At 38.2% G+C, this 22,849-nt stretch overlaps 1 protein-coding gene across 1 annotated transcript in view; it reads left to right on the forward strand.

Annotated features, from left to right (window-relative positions):
- The window catches only part of LOC131028201 (choline/ethanolaminephosphotransferase 1), a 55,618-nt gene that overhangs the window by 15,465 nt on the left and 17,304 nt on the right, over window positions 1-22,849 (forward strand). Inside the window, exon 9 of the mRNA XM_057958449.2 lies at window positions 4,323-4,417. Within this exon, the coding sequence (XP_057814432.1) occupies window positions 4,323-4,417 (95 nt within the window). The remainder of the gene's footprint in view (window positions 1-4,322; window positions 4,418-22,849) is intronic.

The following is a 22,849-nucleotide window of genomic DNA, read 5'->3' on the forward strand; positions in this document are numbered from 1 at the left end:
TCCATTGCATCTCTTGTGTGCATGGTTTTTTTGTTGCTGAAGTGCAATATTTTTAGAGGTTGAAAGCACTCATGGAGTTGCATAGCTGTTTCTACTTTCTAGTATTTGACATTTTGTTAATCATGGGAAACATGGGTTTGAGAGCAGTGTTGGGCATACTTGTAGTTTGAGAGTCCTCTAAGAATGTGGATAATGTGTGAGCCATTTAAGAGGTTTTGTTGGCTCTCTCTTGATGAGTGTAACTTTAGGTATTTGAGCCATACCATTTGGAGCTGCCTATGTGAGTGTACTCTAGTTCAGTTTTATTCTCTTTTGATGGTTGCATTTGTTGCATGTTGAGGGTGTCTTTCTTGTAATTGTTTTGAAAGATTGTAAAGTCACAATTTGGACAGTGTTTGTAATGAGGCTAGAATGTGAAGTGTGTAGGGTTGCATATTCAAAGGGGATAGTGACAAGGGAAAAAGATGGTTGTTGGGCTGCTCTTAAAGCCAAACTTGCTTGGAGATAAGGGACATGACATCGAAAGAATGCTTCTAAGGATCAATTTAAATGGCTTTCCTTTTCAGTTTTGCTTGTGATGCCTGGTTTGGTCAAAAGGGCAGGTCACCATGTTTTAATTCATTGTCTAATGGAAGATGAGTGGTTTGGGTGTTACCAAGTCATATTAAGGAGGATTCTTGTGTTGGAAGTTTTTCAGCTTGTTCTTAGTGTCAGTGAGTTTTTTAGGGACCAAACGCCTCCTAAAGGGGGGGCTGTGATCCAAAAGCTCATATGCAGTTGACATTTGGACTGTTGGGGTCATGTCATTCAAGCTCTTAGTTGCTACTGCATTGTTGGCACATACTCTAGTTGTTGCATGATGCTACGAGTGTGCAAAAGGTAGCTTTGAATTTTGTGGAGGTGGCAGTTTATTTCCTTTTGGTTGCATTTCATCTTGATTTGGGCATAAGTAAGGGTAGTGTTGATTTTCCTTTCCTGGTGATCCATTCTATTTGCTCGCAGTTGACTGTGATGTTTCATTCCCCATTTTGATGGACTGTTATAGTGTATGTGTTGGCTGTTTGATGATTGTACAGGCTTTTTGGACAAGCTGGCATGTGATAGTGTCTCAACAGCTGTTGATGTTCCTTAGTCTCTTGGCTCGGTTTGAGAGAAGACTCTCATCCTATTGATGGCTTGAATTCATTTTAAGATTGTTGCAAAGATGTGCCAATTTTTTTTCATATTGGAGGATGTGGGAGTTATTCATTTTGGAGTTGAGAGGGTTGTAGTTCTTCTAGTTGTTTTTTTGGATAACATGGGCAATATCAGGCAATCATATTGTTGTTCTGTAGATTGGTGGTTGTAGGCCATTTTCCCATATGTTTGGACCATTTTTGTCCATTCTATTGCTATGGCATGCAAGTCTGTATTGATTTCAAGGCAGTTTGAAAATGTATTAGTTGGTTTGCCACTAAATGCTCTTGTATTAGCCCATGAGGCATGTAATCAGTTGTAGTGGCTGTCATATAGTGATGTAAGGAGATTTTACTCACTCTTCCTTGAGTTTTTGCCATTGTATGGTTTCTCCAGTAATTTCTTGTTGTGTTGCAATGTGTGTGAATTGTAATATGTTTTGTTTTCTGCATTTGGATGCTTAGCTCTCTAATATGCTATGTTGCATTTAGCATTTGCATGTTCAAAACCATTGTAGTTGGTAGAAATAAATGTAGAGGTGTGTGGTGATGGTTGTGCATTATTAATTTGTATGTTGATGAATAAGTGTGTGAAATATCAAACCTAGTTTATGGATTAATGAGTTAAATCCTAGAGTTAACACAAATCTTATTGTTACTCCATGCTTTGGTAGTTGCCAATGAATAATGTGCCTCCTAAACTTGTTAACAGTTCTAGTTGTATCATTTTTAGCATTTATTTGTTTTGCACTATGTTACCTTGAGTTTTTGGAATGGGGACAATAGGGATGTGTTTCGTAGTCCTTGATTTTCAGGCCATTCTTGTGGATGACTATAAAAAATGGATAATTAAAAAATAATAGGGAAATTTTAAATATCCATATGATAACATTGATAAAGCATCCATATATACATTATAGAACCTTAATATATAACATTGTGTTGAATTGAGAGTTCACATGAGAGTCAAAGTCAAACAAATTAGCAAAACTCAAACCTTAATTTAAATTTCTTTAAGAATTCATTGGTAATATGCATGTAATATAAAAAAATGGCATACAAGTTACAACAAAATTCCCATAGGCTGCAAGTTTCACTTTCAGTTAGGATATGAAACAAAATAATAAAGTACATTGCTACCCCTAATCTGCATCTCTCAGCACTTCATCAAAATTGGAGTCCTTCAAGTCACTGCCATTGTGAGGGTCCACCTCATCCAACGTAATACCAACCAATCCCTTCGGTGCCCCCTCTTCATCAACATGGGCATTGTCTTCAGGATCAACATTCCATTGTAAAGCTAGAGTTTGTTGATACTTTGGCGTTTGATGATCTTGAAGTCAAAGAGCACTATGCACGACCATGAGCTTCTCCACTCATCTAGAGGTAAGTCTTCCTCTTGATGGAGTGGATATTGCCATATGTGGATCAATTCCTCTTTGCAACAGAGGAATTGGCAACCTGTGAAAGGAGGTGAATGACAAGCATCTTCAACCATGGTGTATCGTCCCCATGCCATGTCCACCATCCAATAGGGTCAGTTTGAGCTAATGTAGCTCTATCTGTCTTCGCCTCTAGTTTACTGAATGTTGGACCAACAAAATTTGTGAAGGTAAGCCATTGTGTGCGAAGTATTGAAGACTCCTTATCTAAATATATCTTTTGAGAGGTCTTCATTAGCCAATCTTTCACCTTTTTATCATCACATGGAGGCAATCTTCCAGCCTTTGGTGCATACCATTTGGGATTTAGAGCAAAGGTTGCCATATGAAGCGGGGTGTTCACTGTGTTCCACTTCTGCATCACAATGGGCTAAATATGTTGCTCATATAATCTCAAAGTAGAAAGTAGGATCTTTGGCCAAAATTGTTTGCTTTATCTTCCCAATCATGTTACCAAATGTCCAAGACTAGGAGAGTCTATATCAGCATATCTAATGACATCTACTACAAGTGAGATGAAAGAGCAAACATATCTGCAAAATGCAAACAAAAAGTCCAAAAGAATTAATTGACAAGTTAGTTGACAAGTTAGAAACTTAAATTAAAATTTAAAAATCAGAAATATGGAAATCAACAATTTAATATCTAATATTTAATAAAATCAGCAATGTTTTACTTCACAATGGACCACCGATCGTCATCAAGGATCCTTTGTTTGATGGCTCTTCCTTCAGTATAGCTTAAATTAGGCCATCTACTCAACTCTGAGTTCACCATCATCAATTGTAGAGGTTCATGCACCTCAAGCAGCGTCTCTCACAAAATGAAGTAATTGGCATATCTTGTCTCAACATGTTTGAAGAATTCCTCCTTTGAAAACCTCCTGAAGAGAGCAAGGTGTGGTTGTTGCAAATGAACATTTGAATATAGCTAAGGGATGTCCTTGGGACGTCTCGAAAATGGGGACATGTCAAAAAGGGTTGGGGTCACATCCTTGGGTAACACTGGACTTTTGCATGAAAGGTTTTGCAATTTAATAATTCCTAATATTGTTCATCTTTAGTTATTAGATGTTTTTCTAAAGATCTATTTATAAGTTTGTAACAGTACTTTTTGAACACAATAGCATCTTGTTATGGGATCATAAAAATGAGATTGACAGCTTGATTTCATGTGATTGTGAAGGATTTTTTTCCATTTAGTTATTTTTTTATTGGATTTCTTTGAGTCACTGCTATGATTATAAATGATGATTTGAATTTTTATGGATCTTGCCAGATGGTCTTATTTGAAGTGTTCAAAATTAGTTTTACCTCTAGGATTTTAAGAATTTTCAGTTAATGACATTATAATGGTCTTTCACTTTGACAAGAATCACTGAGCATTATAAGCTTTATAGACCTATTATATTTGTCTGTTGTTTGCTACACGTATAGATGATAAATCGAGCATGCAGAACTATTAGTTTTGTCTTCTCGAGTAGTCCATATAGGGAATGTTTTGTTGTCAAATTAAATTTGTGCATTTCCTTTAAATAGATCATTGTTTTGTTTCCTTGTTTAATTAGAGATTTGGCGTCTGCCTATCATATTGCACTGGTATTAAGCTCATATAGAATCTTGATGAAGTTCTAGGCCATGCTCATGTAATATTGTTTATTGTTGTATTATAGCATTTTTAATTCAAATGATCTTTTATGTGCCAGTTTTTTTACCAACACGCTTATACTTCCAGAAATAAATGGGCCTACGGAAGGTTTGATGCTGATCTATTCAGTGCATTTTGTAACTTCTTTCATAGGTAACTCTCTCTCTCTCTCTGTGCATGTGCAGGAATAATTTTAATGTTAAAGTATTAGTAAAAATTTTCAGGATGTAACTATAGTTTCTTTTCATAGTTTGTAAATAACACAATAATAAAGTATGTGCATTTGATTTTGTTTTATTTACAAAGATGACAATAGAGGAACTGGATTAGTTTTTCACGTAGAAATCTTCAGCTTTAGGTAACATAGTGTTGTGACGTTTTCACACATTGTCCCATTGCAAATGGGGACCCCCTTTTTTTGCTTTTTAGGTTAGGGTTTTGGCGTCTTAGTGTTTTGTCTTTGATTTCTCTTGTCTCTGCAAATGAGTTAGGGTTTCAAAATCTCAAAGTGTCACCAAAGTTAGTAAAGTGAAGGAATGGGCGAAAGGGTGTTTTGATGCTACAAATGTGGTCAGATAGGTCAAGGAAGTAAAATTGCAATTTCTTGAGGTCAATTTTGACAACTTATTTTTAGGAAATTTTGCTTTTTTTCTTTTTTCTAAATTTAGAAAGTTTTGTTTTTGGCATTTTGGGGCCAATCTGAGAATTTGCTTTTTTGATATGCTATTTTTTTAAAAATAGAAAGTTGCTTTTTTTTTGCTTTTTCAGGATTGTGGATGGTTTCAGGGTTAGGAGAAGTGCCAAGTTAGAAGAATTCATCCAAGAACAGACCAAGTATGAAATAGCTTTTGAATCCACAAGATAATTTCTAAAAAGCTAATTGAAGACCACTTGAGTTTGACTAAGTTTGGAACTTGGATTGAGAAATTCCTTGTTCAAATCATGAAGAATGCCTATCCATGGAGGAATTTCCTGTTTCATGATGAAGTTCCCTGGCTAGACACCAAGTCCGCCCAAGGCATGAAGAAAGTTTCCTGTCTAGACATGAAGCCCACCTTGGGTAGCATGAAAAGTTCCCTGTCTATCAACCAAGTCCGCCCTAGTAGGCGAAAAAGTTCCTTGTGCCATAGCAAAGTCTGACCAAGCAAGGTGAAATCTACCTCAACCACAAGCAAAGTCCACCCTACTATAAGCAAAAGTTCCTCGGCATCAAGCAAAGCCTGCCCAAGGCATTGGAAAACTTCCCAAACCAATGATGAAGTCCGCCCACGGTATGGAAAGGAAGAATCCTCAAGCAAAATGAAATCCGCTCTCCAAGATGGCAAAGCTTCCCTTTCCTAAGTCAAAGTTTGTCCTAGGTGGATAAGTGAGAAGTTAGGGTAAAGATGAAAGCAAGTGTTGGATGTCAAAAAAAAAAGGCAAGAAAAAAATTTGCCCAAGTTTAGAAGACAAAATTTGGCTAACTTGAGATGGATTAAAACAAGAAAAGCAAAAGTGAAAACCTAAAAAATTTACCTAAGCGTTGAGAAAGGAAAGTCAGAAATTTAGCTAAGTGTTGGGACATGGAAAGAATTTCCAGCCAAGAAATCAAGTCCGCAAGTGAAGTTTGCCCTTCTCCAAGCAAGAATTCCTCATGCCACATCCAAGTCTTCCCAAGCTAGCATAAGGAATTTCCTTGTGGCAGCGTGAAGTCCGACCAAGGAGAAAATTCAGAATTGGTTAAGTGTTGATACCATGGAGGATGAAAGAAAATATGGCTAAGTGTTGACAGATTGCAAGAAAGTGGTGAATCAAGATGAAGTTCTCATGAAGTTTTCCTATCCAAATGCAAAGTCAGCTAAGTATAAAGATCACCTAAGGCACTCTAGCAAGGTAATTCCTAGAGTAACATCAAGTCTGCGCCAAGAGAAGGGTAAACTTTCCAAAGCACATAGCAAGACCGCCCTATAATGTACGGAAAAAGATCCCAACCACATTTGAAGTCCGCCTAGGCATACATGAAACATTCTCAACCAAGTGTAAAGTCTGCCCAAGGTGAAGAGAAAGAGAAGAATAGGTGGTTTAAGACAAGCAAAATTTAAAGCAAAAGGTTGAGATCAACACGTGCAAAATTTTCTTAAGTGTCAAAAGGTTCAAAAACTCTATAAAGTTTGGCTAAGTGTTGAAAAGGTTCAAAATTGCAAATTTCCGAGACATCTTTTGGGGGAATTTCAAAGTCAATTTCCACGCTTGAGGTCAAAGTTGGAGTGATTCCTCAAGGAATTTATTTTGTATTTGCGAGACAACTTTCACTTCAAATCATCTTGCTTTTTATGCTTTTCAGGGGCAATGTGTCAATTTCCAAAATTTTCATAAGTTAAATAAGATGATTCCACAACGCATGGAAGGACAACATTCACGCTTCAAGGTGGAATCCAAAGATGAATGGAACAAAGAAGGACTTACACTTCATCAAGACATTCAAGAAGATCAAGTCATCCAGGGATGAAAGGCTCTACATCGACCTTGGATTTCTTTTGGAAGTCCAAGTTAAAAAGAAAGAACTCGTCAATATGGAGGATTGTTCAAGAAGCATAAGATCAAAGTGAAGATGAGGATTAGTACGAACATAAAGAAAACTTTAGAATGATGGTGAACACAAAAGATTCCACACCAAGGAGTGATATGTTCAATGAAGAAAATGTTCTAATCATTTCGAATTTCCTTTAGAAATCCAAGAGCAAGGTATCAACACTTCTGCGGGATGGAGAATCAAATCTGCAAGGCAAGTTGAGGTGGCATCCTAGTCATCAATCAACCAATCCAAGGGTTCTAAGTTAGACATGTGCAAGTGCAATGAACTAGACTCAACAAGTGGAACATATTAAATGGCTCCTATTTTCTTATTTGTTATCCAAAAATTTGTAATTTTTTCATTGGCCAAAAGGAGTTCTTTTGCAATTAACCCTAATTGGGGTTTTATTTGTTAATCTTGGCCGTTGATCTTGGATCAATCTGGGCCATTGTTTTGTAATGGGGTGCCTATATAAACCCTCCTCTCATTTGTAAAGGGAGAGGTTTCTGAGAAAATGTTGTAGTGATACTTCTTAAGTGCTAAGACATAATTCTTATTCAAATGTTGGTGAATTTTTGTCTAATTTTGCGAGTTAGCATGGTTTCTTGGCTCTCAATAGAATAGATTTCATTTTTCAAGTTGTTAGATTGAATGAAGGATTTGACAGAATTTCTCAATGTGGAATAATGTGTTCATACTTTTGATAATTGGATGATTTTCAATTATTGTGCAAAGTTAGCTTGAACCAACAAATGAAACTTAACTTCTATTGCTATATTCATTGTTCAAAATGTTGGTGAATATAAACGATATGAAAATCTTTTGAATTCTTTAGAAGATAGCACTGTTCTTGTGTAGTTGAATTTGGCGAAGGAAGAATTGGTTTTTGTTCCAGAATTCATAGGATTAGATTAGGATTAAAATTATCTTCCTAAACCCTCTCCACTTTTTCCCTTTTTTTTCAAGTCTTGGTAGAAATAGGATTGAAGAGAACTTATTGCAAAATCATTTAAAAAAAAAGAGAAAGTTACAAGTGTCAGCAATCAATGGAATTCGTTGATTGATTCACTTCTCGAACAATTTTGTAAGCCCCCCTTGAGATTACCAATATATCACAATAAACCAATTGAGACTATCCGTATGAATCTGGAACCTTGGAGTCATCTTTGTGATCACACAATCCATTTGTTTAGCACATAGAAGATTTTGATCAAGAGAGAATAGGATATCTTTGGGTATTTTATTCTGAGTTGCACATGCATTAAAAACACACCAACACATAGAAGTTACAATTCAGTGTCTAGCAGAGTCTTAGGAAACATATTGTCATATTTTAATTATAAAAAACTACAAAATGTGCATGCATACCTCTAATTATATATCTATTTCTTTGTAATATTTTAGGTCACATGTTTTTGCTATTAAGTTTTAGAATAAGAATGAAAGAAATAATTGACTATTCTTTGTAAGATATTAATGCTTGTGCATGTTTTTTCTATTAAGGCTTAGAATGAGAGAAATAATGTAGTTGTTTGCAGATGATCTAAATGGTTAGCAGGATCTTAATGTAAATGTATACGTAACATGTGATAAGGAACTCAACAAAGGCTGCTAGCTAAAAGCCTAGTAAAGCAGTATGAGCATACCTCGTCTAAATGGTTAGCGGGATCTGAAAGTACATGTATACATAACATGTGTTAAGGAACTCAACAAAGGCTGCTAGTTTAAAATATCCCAAAAGCTGGTAGCCTAGTAAAGGACTATGAGCATACCTCAAGTTTTTCAAAAGTCTAATGGAACATTTGATATATGTTAGTTTTCTTATCATTGCCTAAACATTTACATATTCTTGTAGGGTTTTTGGATGAAGGTATCCATTTGGTATGTTGTGTAGGATGCTTTCACTCTCTCTCTCTCTCTCTACACACACACACACACATGCATGTGTCCAGAAAGCTCTGACATCATTGGAAATATATTTGAAAATTAGTATTTTGTTGAAATGATCATAGTCTAATATTGTTAGTAAAAAAATATATAGTAAAATATTGTAGACTATGTTGGCGTATTATTATTGGAAACCCTTAGTAGGAAAGTCATGAGTAATCAGGAGAAATGGCTTTGATCATTGGGGCTTTGTAGAAGAGTCTATGGTGGCATTAAGATGTTTGTACCAATAGTTAATGTGGGAGTCTTTGAGAAAGTAAAGGAACCTATATTAATGGAACTTGAAACTGTAAGCGACTTCAAGAAAATGTTTAGGCTAATGGGCTAAATATGAAAATACAAAGGTGAAAGAAAAAAAACAAAGCAGTAAACTAAAGTGAAAATGCTTAAAACCACCCAACAAAACATCTAAATATAGTTAGCGACACAAAGGAAGAATCCACAAAAATAGCAAAGAGGCATATAGGTGAGGAAAGATCAATATGTGTGAGAAATGATGAAAGCAAATATTGTCAGGTACGCAGCAAGGCTTGGGTGTGAGGAGTTTGTGTAATGTCCCCAAATTTTTATAAGTGAATTAAATTAATTGGTTAAGTTGCCCAAAATATAGTTTTATTTGTAAAGGATGACCTTAATTAATTAATTTAATTATAAAATAAATTGAAAGTAGTAAAATTATAAAATAAGTCACTTTATCAAATAAAGTTCTCCAATCATGACAAATAATAAAGGCGGCCCAATCTTCTAGAAAGTTCATGGAGGTATTTATAAGGAGGTTCCTAGGGTTGTAGCAGGATTCTTATGGATTTGATATAACGATTTATGATTATTGAGAAGGAAACCTTCATGAGTTTGATAGAAGGGTTGGACAAATGTTTGGCTCTTCCAAAGGGGTGGATCTGTGATGGAGTCTACATTTGTGCAAGTTTGTGAGGTCTTCTTCTGAAGACAAATTTGTAAGGGTTATGACTTTGTTTCTGAAATAAAGGCACTTGCAGAACTGATATCTATAGTTCATTCAGGAATAACAATATTATATTTTGAATATTAGATTAGTCGATCGTCTGAAGTTTGGTGTAATAATTTGTCTGGGAGCAAGTTCTTGTATTGTTGTGGCTTGATTAGTATTGGCAAATATGGTTATAAGAGCTGATTCAAACAAAGATTGTTTTATTATGAGTGTGATATCTGCATAACATTGGTGGGTCCCGATTTATTATTTAGCTTCATTATAAGTATTTGCGTAAGGATTGATATTTGCCAAATTAATAAGGGAAGCTGGCTCAAACAAGCCCGATATATCAAAATTAATATTTATTGGCATTCTCCATTCCAAGGTGCAATAAAATAATCCATGCCGAAAACTATATGCTGATGAACAAGATACCTATGGTTGCGGTGAATCTTTGCAGAAGGCAATTCTTCTGAGTCAAGGAGGTGCAACGAAAGCAGGAAGAAAGTGACAGGTTCTTGCAAACAGCCATCGTTTATATCTATTTATTTTCATTGAAGCTAGCATTACATCTGCAATTGAGTGGGATTATACTCAGCTACTGGTGAAAGAAATAAAGTCTGGGCACATGAACTTGTAGCAGCTATCGCTTTGAGACATGGATAGCATTTTGGACGCAAGTGGTCTGTTCTCTGTGGTGTGGTTTACTATAGTTCCACATATGCCCAATCATAATTACAAAGAACAAAAATGATTTGCCATCACCATTTTAATCTGCCATTTAAAATTCTTGAGATTACAATGGCATTTCAGAAATAGAATGTATTGAACATTGGGAGTATTAAGTATGCACCTTAGAAATCAACAAAACTAACGATTTAGGTGAAATGCTCCAGTCCAACCAAGCAAGACAATAGATATTCTAGACAAACTTCATGACTCCTCAAAGATATCAAACCGTTACATCAATATGTCTATTATGGATATAGGAGCAAATCGATATGTAAATGTATGAATTGGGCTTAGAAACCTCCACAACCATTCAACAAGATTATGCTTCGACTATTATTTCTTTTGTAATGAATGTATGCGATGATGTGCTTCACTCCAGGGGATTTTGTAAATATGAATTCTTACGTAGACTTCTATACAATGCACCGACCAGATTTGTTACACCAATATTATTTTCCAGGGTCCTCGATGATAATTTGAATACCAATATTGCCAATCCTTCTTCATAGGCTCACTCATCGAACCAAAATGTTTTGCTATGTCCAATGGTGACTGAGAGAGAAACATTTGATACTTTGTTTTTGCACATGCCTCGCCAACAAATAGCTTTTTGTCACATGTGAATGATTTGTTGTATAAGCTGCTAGGATATTTGACCTTTCAGAATTACACTAAATCACCCAGTCATATCAAAATTATTTAGCCACCAATCAGTGTTGAGAATTCACGATGGTGTAGGAACCGAAAATCATTGCACATGAATTGGAAGTGTAACGTCTCCTTCAGATCTTCAGTTATTACCACACTAACACAACATAGTTCTTGTGCTTTAATAATAATGTTGGAGATGACCAACCTATAAGAGGACAAATTTGGCTAAACCAATTAGATTTGCAATTCTACAAACTTATATTTTGTATATTACCCCCTTGCTCTATTTTTGACTTTTGTAAGGGAGACAAATAATGTGCTAAATAAAATGCAAGGCCTGATACTATTATATTGATTCCAACTTCAATTGCACTAGAATATAAAACCAATGAGATATAACATGCCACATAGAATAAATAACCATAATAATGCTTAGCTTGATGACCACGAGAATATACGGTTCTTTGAGAAATATTACTTATGTGCCCAATTGAAACTATAGTCAATTACACGATTATTTTTATTACGGCTACCAAACTATATATTTTTATCTGACAATAATATTGAGCAATATAAGTCTGGTGGCATATATATATTTATATATTTATATCTGACAATAATATTGAGCAATATAAGTCCAGTGGCGTTAGATATTAAATATGACAAACTCCAGATCATATTTATAAGGCTTGATAGGTTATTTCAAATAATTGGAAATATAACTAGATTGATTAGTTCTTCAATAGTTATCTTATAAGGTTGTTGAATAGTAATATGATAATCTTTGACTCCACTATTTTTTGTAATCTCCATTTTAAGCTCAATTGAAGAATCTAAGTGATCCTTCCAAGTCTACATGGGATAGATAGTTTCATTGCCAAAGATAGTGCCTTCAAGTCACCATCTTGAGCTTGTAAATTTGAGAAACCTCTTAGCAATATTAATGTAAGAAAAATGTATATCATTTTATCTTTTCCAAGTCTACATAGCATAGATAGTTTCATTGCCAAAGATAGTGCCTTCAAGTCACCATCCCCAACTTGTAAATTTGAGAAACTTCTCAACAATATTAATGTAAGAAAAATGTATATCATTTTATCTTTTCCATAAACCCAAGGTCCCCCTTTATAATCTTAATTTTGAGTTATTGTCCTTTCCCACACTTATTGATTAGTGACTTCAATTAAAGTCACTTTATAATTATTTAATATTATTTTTAATTATGCTTGCAAGTTATCCATGAAAGGAACTCAAAAAGACAAGATTGAGATCTCTGAGTCCCTGATGAATATTCTGCAAAAATGGACTTGAGATCTAGATAGAGGAATCCACCAATTTTTAAACGATATTTGGTTTGCAAAAAACAAAGTTTGGATGTGCAAGTTATGGCCCCAGAAGCATGAAACTAAAGATCTGGCTTTGCAGGCTTGATATAGAAAATTGGAGCAGAATTTGACAAAACCACCAACAACACTGGATCAATGTTGGAACCAACTTTCCATTGATATTGCGATTGCACAATTTTGAGTTCGTATGCCCAAGTTGAGGCCAAAAAACCACACCTAGGTCAATTAGGGTTTGTGGAAATCAATGATTCACTGGTAAAATATCTTATCTATTACTGAAGGAAAGATTACGATATATAGAAATAATATAATACTGTAGATATAAATGAAGACACCTACTTCTAACTACCTAGAACTATAGACATCTAATTACAATATATTTGACCATTAAACAATATGAAATATTTTTCTAACACCCTCCCTTAATGGTCAATCTATCAAAAACACCAAGTTGCCCCTTGAATTTTACAAACTTATCCGGGCTTAGAGACTTGGTGAGAATATCCACAGTTTGATCCGCTGTCGGAACATATTGCAATTGAACTGATCCGTCTTCTACCAGCTTGCGGATGTAGTGAGAATGAAGTTCAACATGCTTGGTACGTTCATGGAAGACCAGATTTTTGGCTAGTTTGAGCACGCCTTGATTATCAATATACAAGGAAGAAGGACCTGCTTGCAACATTTGCATGCTAGAAAGCATCCTTCGGAGCCAAACTGCCTCACATGCGGCCTTGACTATTTGGTATTCAACTTCAATTGAGGAAAAAGCCATGACCTGTTGCTTCTTGCTGCTCCAAGTGACGTCACCTGTACCCAAACTGAATACATACCCAAAAGTGGATTTTCTGTCATCCACTGATCCTGCCCAATCTGAGTTTGTATAACCAATCAGCTTTGGATCGTTGCACCTGCGATACAAAATGCCATAGTCTGAAGTGCCTTTCACATATCGTAGCACTCACTTCTCTGCAATCCAATTATTAGCTTTTGGGGCTGTCATGAAGCGAGAGATGTAGCTGACAGCAAAACTAATGTCAGGTCTAGTAGTAGTGAGATAGATGAGGCTGCTTACTAGTTGTTTGAATTTGGTTTCATCTACTGTAGGTGAATCAGACTTGGCTGATAACTTCAAACCTTTCTCCATAGGTGTGGAAGCAGGTTTACAATCCCGCATTTGAAACTTATCAAGCAAACTGCAGGCATACTTGGACTATGAAATAAAGATACTGTCATCAGTTTGCCACACTTCGACAAGCAATAATGGAGAAGCCCCACATCTATCATGTCAAAAGCTTGGCACAAGTCTTGTTTGATGGCTGTAATAAAATGTGTTGAATTGCCAGTAATGATCAAGTCATCCACGTAGACAACAAGAAAAAGGATATCATCACCAGAGAGTTTGACATACAGATTAGTGGCAGAGGGACTACATTGAAAACCATGTTCAACCAAATACTGATCAATTTTGCTTCAGGCCATAGAGGGCTTTCACCAATCTGCAAACCTAACGTTTCTCACCAGGAACCTTGAACCCAAGAGGTTGAGTCATATAAACTTCTTCTTGCAACTCACCGTTGAGGAATGCACTCTTAACATCCATTCGGTGAAGTTTCCATCCAAACCGATCTGCAATGGCAAGAAGCAGACGAATGGTACTCATCTTGGCAGTAGGAGCAAAGGTCTCCTCGTAGTCAATGCCCTCCCGTTGTGTAAATCCCCGAGCAACCTATCTGGCCTTGTACTTATCCAAAGTACCATCTGCATGATACTTGACTTTATAAACCCATTTATAGCTGATAGGTTTCTTCCTAGGAGGAAGATCAGAGAAGACCCAAGTGTTATTCTTTAGAAGACTATGGTATTTTGTCTCCATAGCCTTTTCCCACTCAGGAATGCCTTTAGCCTGGGAATATGTCTGGGGCTCATGGATACTGTGGATGTTGGCTATAAGTGCAAAGTTGACTGTATTCTGCTGCTTTCTCTTTCAGCGAACTGATCTATCTTCAAGAAGCTCATCATCACGAAGATCTCCTATTGTCTTGGCCCACCATTTAGGCCTGAGGGGAGAACTACCAGCATCTGGCATTGGAGGAACAATATCCCCTGGAGTTTCCAAAACAAAGTCATCTGGATGCGAATCTTGTGAAAAATCAGGTGGTGCTGGATCGGTAGATTCCTTAGCTTTAGAGTCAGAATGAGAACCAAGAGGAAGACAAACACCAACATCAGAAGTCTTCATAGACGGAGTCGCATGACTAAGTCGCCGGACTAGGAGTAGTAGAAGGCCTAAATGGACCAGTAGTCTCATCAACCACAACATCACGACTGAAAATGAGACGATTTGTCTCCACATCAATCAACCTGTAGGCTTTGTGGTTGTCGCTGTAACCAGTGAACATAAGTGTTTGGCTCTTTGATTCCAGCTTAGCACGCTTGGCATTTGGAATCCATACATGAGCGGTAGAACCAAAGACTTTCAAATGGCCCACCTTAGGCTTGCGTCTTGACCAGGCTTCTTCAGGAGTCATCTTCTTAACGACATGTGTAGGTGATTGATTCAGGAGGTAGATTGTAGTGTAAACTGCTTCAGCTTAGTATTTCTTAGGAACATTCCTATGCTCTATCATAGAACGAGCCATTTCAATAATGGTGCGATTCCTACGTTCAACGACACCATTTTGCTGATGGGTGTATGGTGTGGTGAGTTGGTGTTTAATGCCATGTGTAGCACAAAATGTAGAGAAGTCATTGGAACAAAACTCCCCCCAATTATTTGACCTTAGAGTGACAATCTGAGAACTTGATTCTAAACATCTAATTTATTCTGGAGAAAATACACCCACATTTTTCGACTTTAAATCATCAACAAATAATAAAAAGTACCTGGACCCAGTAATAGATGGAGTGTTCATTGGCCCACATACATCAACGTGAACCAATTGAAGGACCTTGGAGGCTCGCCAAGAATCACCATCCGAGTATGGTGTCCGATGCTGCTTCCTAGCTTGACAGGCTCCACATACTCCATGATTTTGAGGTTGGATCTCAGGTAGACCAATAACCAAACCCTCTCAAGTAACTAAGAGAGATAGTGCAGGTTTAAGTGCCCATAACGTTGATGCCTAAGTGTTCTGATGGATGTACTCCTAGAAACCAGAGCGTGCTCTTGAGAATCCCCGGAATCAACAATTCTATACAAATCATGATCCTCAAGTCCCATAGCGATTGTAGTTCGAGTGCCCCCTATCAACAATGGTATATGTGGACGAACTAAAGATAACATCTAATTGAGGAGGATTCCTCATGATTTGGTTGACAGAGAGAAGATTATGTTACATGCTTGGAACATAGTAGACATCAAGAAAAATTAAACTTCTACCTCTTGAGTGAATCTGGACAGTGCGCTTACTAGCAACTGTATACTCTTCTCCTTCGAAGATTACTGAATCGGAGACTGGTTCAATTTTTGTGAACCAATCCCGACGATGAGTAAAATTCCGCGAAGCCCTTGAATCGATATACCAGGCAAAAGAGTGTACTGGATCTATTGTTCTCTTGGCCATTAAAGCATAGAATGTAGATTCTTTCTGCTTAGAGTGCTTTGCGACATTTGCCTTTTATTGAGATCCTCCCTGCTTCTTTTGTTCAGAAGCCAATCGAATTCGACACTTGGCCTTCATGTGACCAAACTTATGACAATAATTGCATTGAATGTTCTTCTTCTTCTTCTTGTTCTGAGAAGAACCGGAGCCTTTCGGCTAAGATGATTGAGCCTTCCCTTTGTTCTTAGCAGAAGATTTGGCAGAGAACGCTTGCTCGGTGGAGGTGGAACTGGTACGACTTTCAAATTGCTGTCATCACCGATCTTGCTATAAAAGCTTGTTACAAAGATCAAGAAACTTCAAATCGACTTCAGTGGAAGTGGTATTCAGCATTTCAATGAAATGCTCATAAGATTTTGGCAAACTCTTCAGAGTGATGACGACCATGTCCTCTTCTTCCCTTTTGTGACCAATCACCTCAAGTTGATCATGGATGTCCTTGATCTTTGTCAAGTGATCTTGCAAAGGTGTCCTCTCGTCCATCATAATCCAAAAGAGCGTGTTCTTTAGAAAGAATGCTCTGCTCTTGTCAGAGGTTTCATGAAGACTCTTCAAATGATCCCGTATGTCCTTCGCAGTTTTTCGGGACAGTACCTGAGGTAGTTGCTCATCAGTGACAGAGAGTTTAATGAGCATGACTGCTTCCCGGTTGTGCTCATCCCATTTCTCTTTATCTTTTCCGGTTGTGGTTGGATGTTGAGACGTGCCTTGAACAACTGCATCAAGACATCGATACTCAAAAATTGTCAACATGCGTTGCTTTCAGGTGTTGTAGTTGCGATCGTTGAATTTCTGTCAACTTTTGAGTATAATGTTTGTTAGAGATGCCATCACGTACCCCGAGGTCGAACTGGTGAAGGCACAAATTCCAATGCACGAAAACCAACAGATGAAAACAGAGGGTTAAAAAAATTTTGCAAGTCAAATTCTAAGGTAGAAATCGAAACTCTAGCACGGTTTTCGAGGCATAAATTTTTTGTAAGACCCAAAAGAGATTGCGAAAAACCCACCAAGAATTTGTAATTGAAATTTTTTTTTGCCTTGGAACAAAGGGTCAAAATCTTAGGCAAATGTGCATAAACCCTAGGTCATCGAAAATTTGTAAACTTGAAACCTGAAACCTAGAAAGTTATCACTGGCCGCCAAAAAAAATACATTGAGGATAAAAAAACCCCAGGCAACAAAAGCAAAAAAATAACACAGACGCGGAAAAGAAAATGATTGAGGGTTCGAATAAACCCTAGGTGACAAAATATGTTGCAGGTTGAACAAATAAACACGGGTCCAGATCACAGGCTGACGAAAAATGGTGGGTGCCAAAACAAATCTGCGCTTTTACAGTATCGCTACATAGAGATAAACACGGGTCGTGGAATTAGCAGGCGTCGCCAAAATCGCGCGCGCAAGAATACTGGGAGCCACGATTTTGCAGAAAGTCGCGAAAAAATAAACAGAGTCGCATGCGGCAAAGAAGCCCTTGTTGCAGTAAACCAGATCGTGAAAAATTGTGACGAGAAAGATGCCTTTGTTGAAAGACGAAGGTCACGAGAGAAGGTTTTAATAAATTTGAAGTCACTCGTCAAAATCGCACCACGGATCTGTTAGAATACAAGCGTGAAAATAATCTGCACAACCTTGAAATAGACGCGATGCCAAAGAATCGTGGGAGGCTGAATTGAAGTCGCGTGGTCAAGCAAAAGGTTAGCATAGATCACGACCACAATCGCGCGAACATTTGGCCCACGACTAGCATTGGGAGTTTAAACAAAACCCTCAATTTGTTTTAATCAAACCAGCTCACGAATTTTTTTTTTATAAAAAATATTCGCGCCCAGAACGAACTTTCTTTGATACCATATGAAAATCAGAGATTGACTGGTAAAATATCTTATCTATTACTGAAGGAAAGATTACAATAAATAGAAATAATATAATACTGTAGATATAAATGAAGACACCTACTTTTAACTACCTAGAACTGGAGACATCTAATTACAATATATTTGACCATTAAACAATATGAAATATTATTCTAATAGGGTTTGGAGCCTGGAAGAGCTGCATGCTAGGTGTTCGTACAATGTTGATGTCTACGATAAAATATTCATTTGAGGTTGTCAAAATTAATCACCTTGTTAGAAAAAAACTGACTTGTCGAAATATTAAAAAATGATAGAATATTCTGTCTTGCAAGAATCTCTGTCAAATAGAATATTCGGTGGAATATTTTGAGATGTTGTCAACTCATTGTTGATGGGATGATTATGTTAGCTATCACTATGCATGCACAACAATTGATAGGAACTTTTTTTGAATGAAGATCGAAATTTTTCTCTGAGCGTTGCGGTACGGTACAGACCGTATGGATTTTCGTATGAGAATTTAAACCTAAGTTGCATGGTTTGCCCCCTAGGCTCTTGGTACCGGTTCAGTCCAATCCTGGTTTGGTCCACCTGTGGCTCGGATAGGGTTCGTGATTCACAGGCCTGGTTCGGACTAGGTCGAACCCATGCGGACCAAGATCAAACTCAAGCGTTTGACGGCCCAAAAGTCAAGTTTTTTGCAATTTTTTTTTTCAAATTTGCCACGTAAATAATAGAATATTAAAATAATGTTAATTTTAGTATTAATGCTCAATAGTGTATATTCTATTTTGGTTAGATCGTCTTTGATCTTCTCAGCAATTTCTTATTAGAAACTTGCTATTCTTGTAAATATCCTTGTATTATTTATGAGCGTCTTGCTCATTCTGATATTCAATCAATTCTTTGAAATCCATTGCGTGTCTCGCATTGTTTTATGGTATCAGAGCTATAGGAGAAATTTTTTCGAAATTTTTTTAATCCTAATTTCCAATTAGTGGAAATTTTCGAAATTATTTTCTGGAAAAAATTCATCAAGGTTTTTGCCTAGCTTCTGGGGTTGTATCATCGCGTTTTTTTTTTCTTTTCCCGTGACCTGTGTTCTCGACTTGTAGGGTCATCGCGTTTTGTCGCAACCTGTGTTCGTGTGACCTGCAGGGTCGTCGTCTCCCGTCGTTTCGTCTGCAACCTCCTGCATTGTTCCGCGACCTGCATCATTCCCTCGGCGTCGCGACCTCTACCCTCAGCGATCGCGGCCCTGTCTCCGACGGTGTCCGCGGCCATGTGCGTGCTCTGGGCTGGTTTCTGTGGGTTAAAACAAACCGCGTGAGGCCATCTTTACTGGTGGCGCGACTGTATCTTCTTCCCCGTGCCAAATTTTTTTCGGTCTGCAGATTTTTTGGGCGTTTCATGGCTTCCACGACCTTGAAATTTTTCGATTAAGGTGTTAACCTTTCAGTTTTTATCGAAAATCAATTTTTCTTGCAGATTCTTGGTGGGTTTTTCGAACACCAATTTGGGTAGTTGTCCGTTTTTTCTGGGTGCCTCGATTTTCGTGCCTCGATTTTCGAGCCCGCGGATTCAGATTCTGACAGCAGATTCCTTTTGGGTTTGTCGCACAAACTTGTGGGTTGTCTTTGGATTTTTCTGGGTCAGCCGGACATTTTTTCTTGGGAAACGTGCACATGGCTTCTCTCACCAATCTGATGTTAGAAGGCAGTCAACGCTTTAATGGTCACAATTACAACATCTGGAAATAGCGTATGTTGACCATTTTTGAATATAGGCGTCTTAACCAACTTGTGTTGGGAAAAGAGCTCAGTCCTGGTACACCTAGTGCAGATCAAGATAAGTTTGATGAACGCAATCGGGAGGTAGTTATGCTTCTCAAACTCTCAGTGACTGATGATCAGTTGCCGCAGATTCCTTTCGGCAAGACAACTTTCGACATCTGGAAGCATCTAAAGGAATTGCATGAGACATCCGACAAGAGCCGAGCATTCTTCCTAAAGAATCAACTGTTCTCCATTATGATGGACGAACGTATGTCCTTACAGGAACACCTCACGAGGATTAAGGACATTCGAGATCAGCTCGAAGCTATTGGTCGGACTATGGAGGAAGAAGACATGGTAGTAATCACTCTGAAAAGTCTTCCGAAATCGTATGAACACTTCATTGAGACCCTCAATATTACTTCCACTAATGTTGATCTGAAGTTTTCAGAATTGTGCACCAAACTTCTACAGCAGGATCGCTGGAAACAGCAGTTTGGTAGTGGTACTACATCAGCCTCTTCGGAAAATGCCTTCACAGCCCAATCCTTTCACAAGGATAAAGGCAAATTTCAGTCCTCTCAGTCTTCTCAGCAGAAAGGCTCTTCTCAGACACAAGATGGAGCTAAGAAGAAGAATGTGCAGTGCAATTACTGTCACAAGTACGGCCATCTGAAGAAAGATTGCCGTCAGAGGCTCGCTTCTGAACAAAAGAAGTAGGGAGGGTCACACCAGAAGGCGCATGTTGTTGAACATTTCGAGCAGAAGGAGTCTGCCTTTTATGCCTTTATGGCTAAGAGGTCTTCAGATCATGCCAGGTCTTCTGCTTGGTACATCAACTCTGGTGCATCACGTCACTTTTCTCATCGGCGTGACTGGTTTACAGACTTCTCACCTTTCAGTGATTCCGTTGTATTTGGCGGAGGTGAGGAGTATACAGTTGTTGGCAAAGGCACTGTTCAGATACAGTCTGGTGGCAGGACTCTCATTTTTCTGAATGTGTACTATGTTCCTGGAATGGAACTTAATCTGCTCTCTGTCAGCCAGATTATGAGGAATTCTCCTCAACTAGATGTGGTGTTCAGTGCTCACAAGTGTTCCATCATTGATCGGGAGACTCGTCTTACTGTTGCTGTTGGTCTAGAGGATCATGGCCTATATAGGCTTCTTGACACTGGTGATTCTCCGGAAGTGGCTCTGGCAGCTCGTGTTTCTCCTCTCAGCACTTTGTGGCATTAGAGATATGGACATCTCAACATTCAGTATCTCTCTCAGCTGTCTCGGGAGGGACTTGTTTCAGGGTTACCTGATATTCAGACTCAGCATCTTGGAGTATGTGGCGCCTGTCAAGCTGGCAAACAGCATCGGACTTCATTCACACATGGAAAGTCTTGGCGCGCATCTAAGGTACTTCAATTACTTCATGCTGATATTTGTGGTCCTATGAATACATCTTCTGTTACTGGTTGCAAATACTTTTTGCTTATTGTAGATGATTTTAGTAGAAAGATGTGGGTGTACTTTCTTAAACATAAATCAGATGTATTTAGTATCTTTCAGAAGTTTAAGTCCTTTGTTGAAAAAGAGGCTGGACATAGTATTATTACTCTTAGGACAGATAACGGGGGGGAATTTTGTTCTTCTGCATTCTCCAACTTCTGTGATACCCATGGCATCAAACGCCAGTTGACTACACCCTACACTCCTCAGCAAAACAGTGTTGTCGAGCGTCGCAATCGTACGGTTGTTGAGATGGCTCGCTCTATGTTACAACACAGGAGTGTTCCGAATAAGTATTGGGCTGAAGCAGTGTTTATTGCTGTCTACCTTATTAACCGTTCTCCTACTCAGGCTGTTAAGGGGAAGACTCCAGAAGAGGTTTGGTCTGGTCGGAAGCCTCAGATCAGCCACCTGAAGGTTTTTGGCTTTGTTGCCTATGTTTGGATTCCAGATGCTAAGCGCTCCAAGTTGGATTCCAAAAGTCAGAAACTCATGATGACAGGATACAGTGATCACCATAAGGCCTACAGATTGATAGATATAGACACTGAACGTCTTATCTTCAGTCGTGATGTTGTATTTGATGAAGACAGAGGATTCTTTCAGTCCCCTTCTTCTGAGCAGAGTTCTGAGGATCAGCCTCACAGTGTTCTTCTTCCATTAGGTTCGCCTGATGCGAGGGATGATGCAGAATCTATTTTCGATGATGCACTACCTGAGTTCCCTCCGGAGAATAATCCTCCTCTTGCTGCTCCTGTTCTTGATTCTGAGCCTCTTCCAGCTCCTCCAGATGTTCGCACTTCTACTCTCCGGCCTAAATGGTGGGCCAAGACCATTGGTGATCTCAGGGATACTGAGCTCATTGAGGGTAGAACCTCCCGTAATAAGAGCAAACAACAGCATATAGTCAATTTTGCTCTCATGGCTAACATACATAGTGTTTTTGAGCCTCAGACATATTCAGAGGCTAAAGGTATACCTGAGTGGGAACAGGCTATGGAAGCTGAGTTCCAGAGTCTTCAGAAGAATCACACTTGGGCCCTTTCTGATCTTCCTTCAGGGAAGAAACCCATTAGCTGCAAATGGGTGTACAAAGTAAAATACAAAGCTGATGGAACCTTAGACAAGTATAAGGCTCGCCTTGTTGCTTGTGGGTTCTCACAGAAAGAAGGCATTGACTATGAGGAGACTTTTGCTCCTACAGCCAAAATGAGTACCATACGGCTCGTTCTTGCCTTGGCAGCCCAGTTCAGTTGGAAAGTCCATCAGATGGACGTCAAGAGTGCTTTTTTGAATGGTGACTTACAGGAAGAAGTCTACATGACGCAACCCCTAGGATTCAAGGTTGCTGGTCAAGAACAGAAGGTCTGTAGACTAGTCAAAGCACTCTATGGTCTGAAACAAGCTCCTCGGGCTTGGTACATGAAAATTGATAAGTACCTGACAGATCATGGTTTTCAGCGGAGTCCATCTGATGCAAACTTGTATATCAAGCATTCTAGTAATGATATTCTGTTTGTAGTTGTCTATGTGGATGACTTAATCATTACTGGCAGTTCAGCACATTTGATCACTGGGATCAAACAGGATTTGTGCCGCACCTTTGATATGACAGATTTGGGACTTCTACATTACTGCTTAGGAGTTGAAGTCTGGCAGAC

This window comes from Cryptomeria japonica, chromosome 1 (assembly GCF_030272615.1).
Source record: "Cryptomeria japonica chromosome 1, Sugi_1.0, whole genome shotgun sequence".
NCBI classification, from domain to species: Eukaryota; Viridiplantae; Streptophyta; class Pinopsida; order Cupressales; family Cupressaceae; genus Cryptomeria; species Cryptomeria japonica.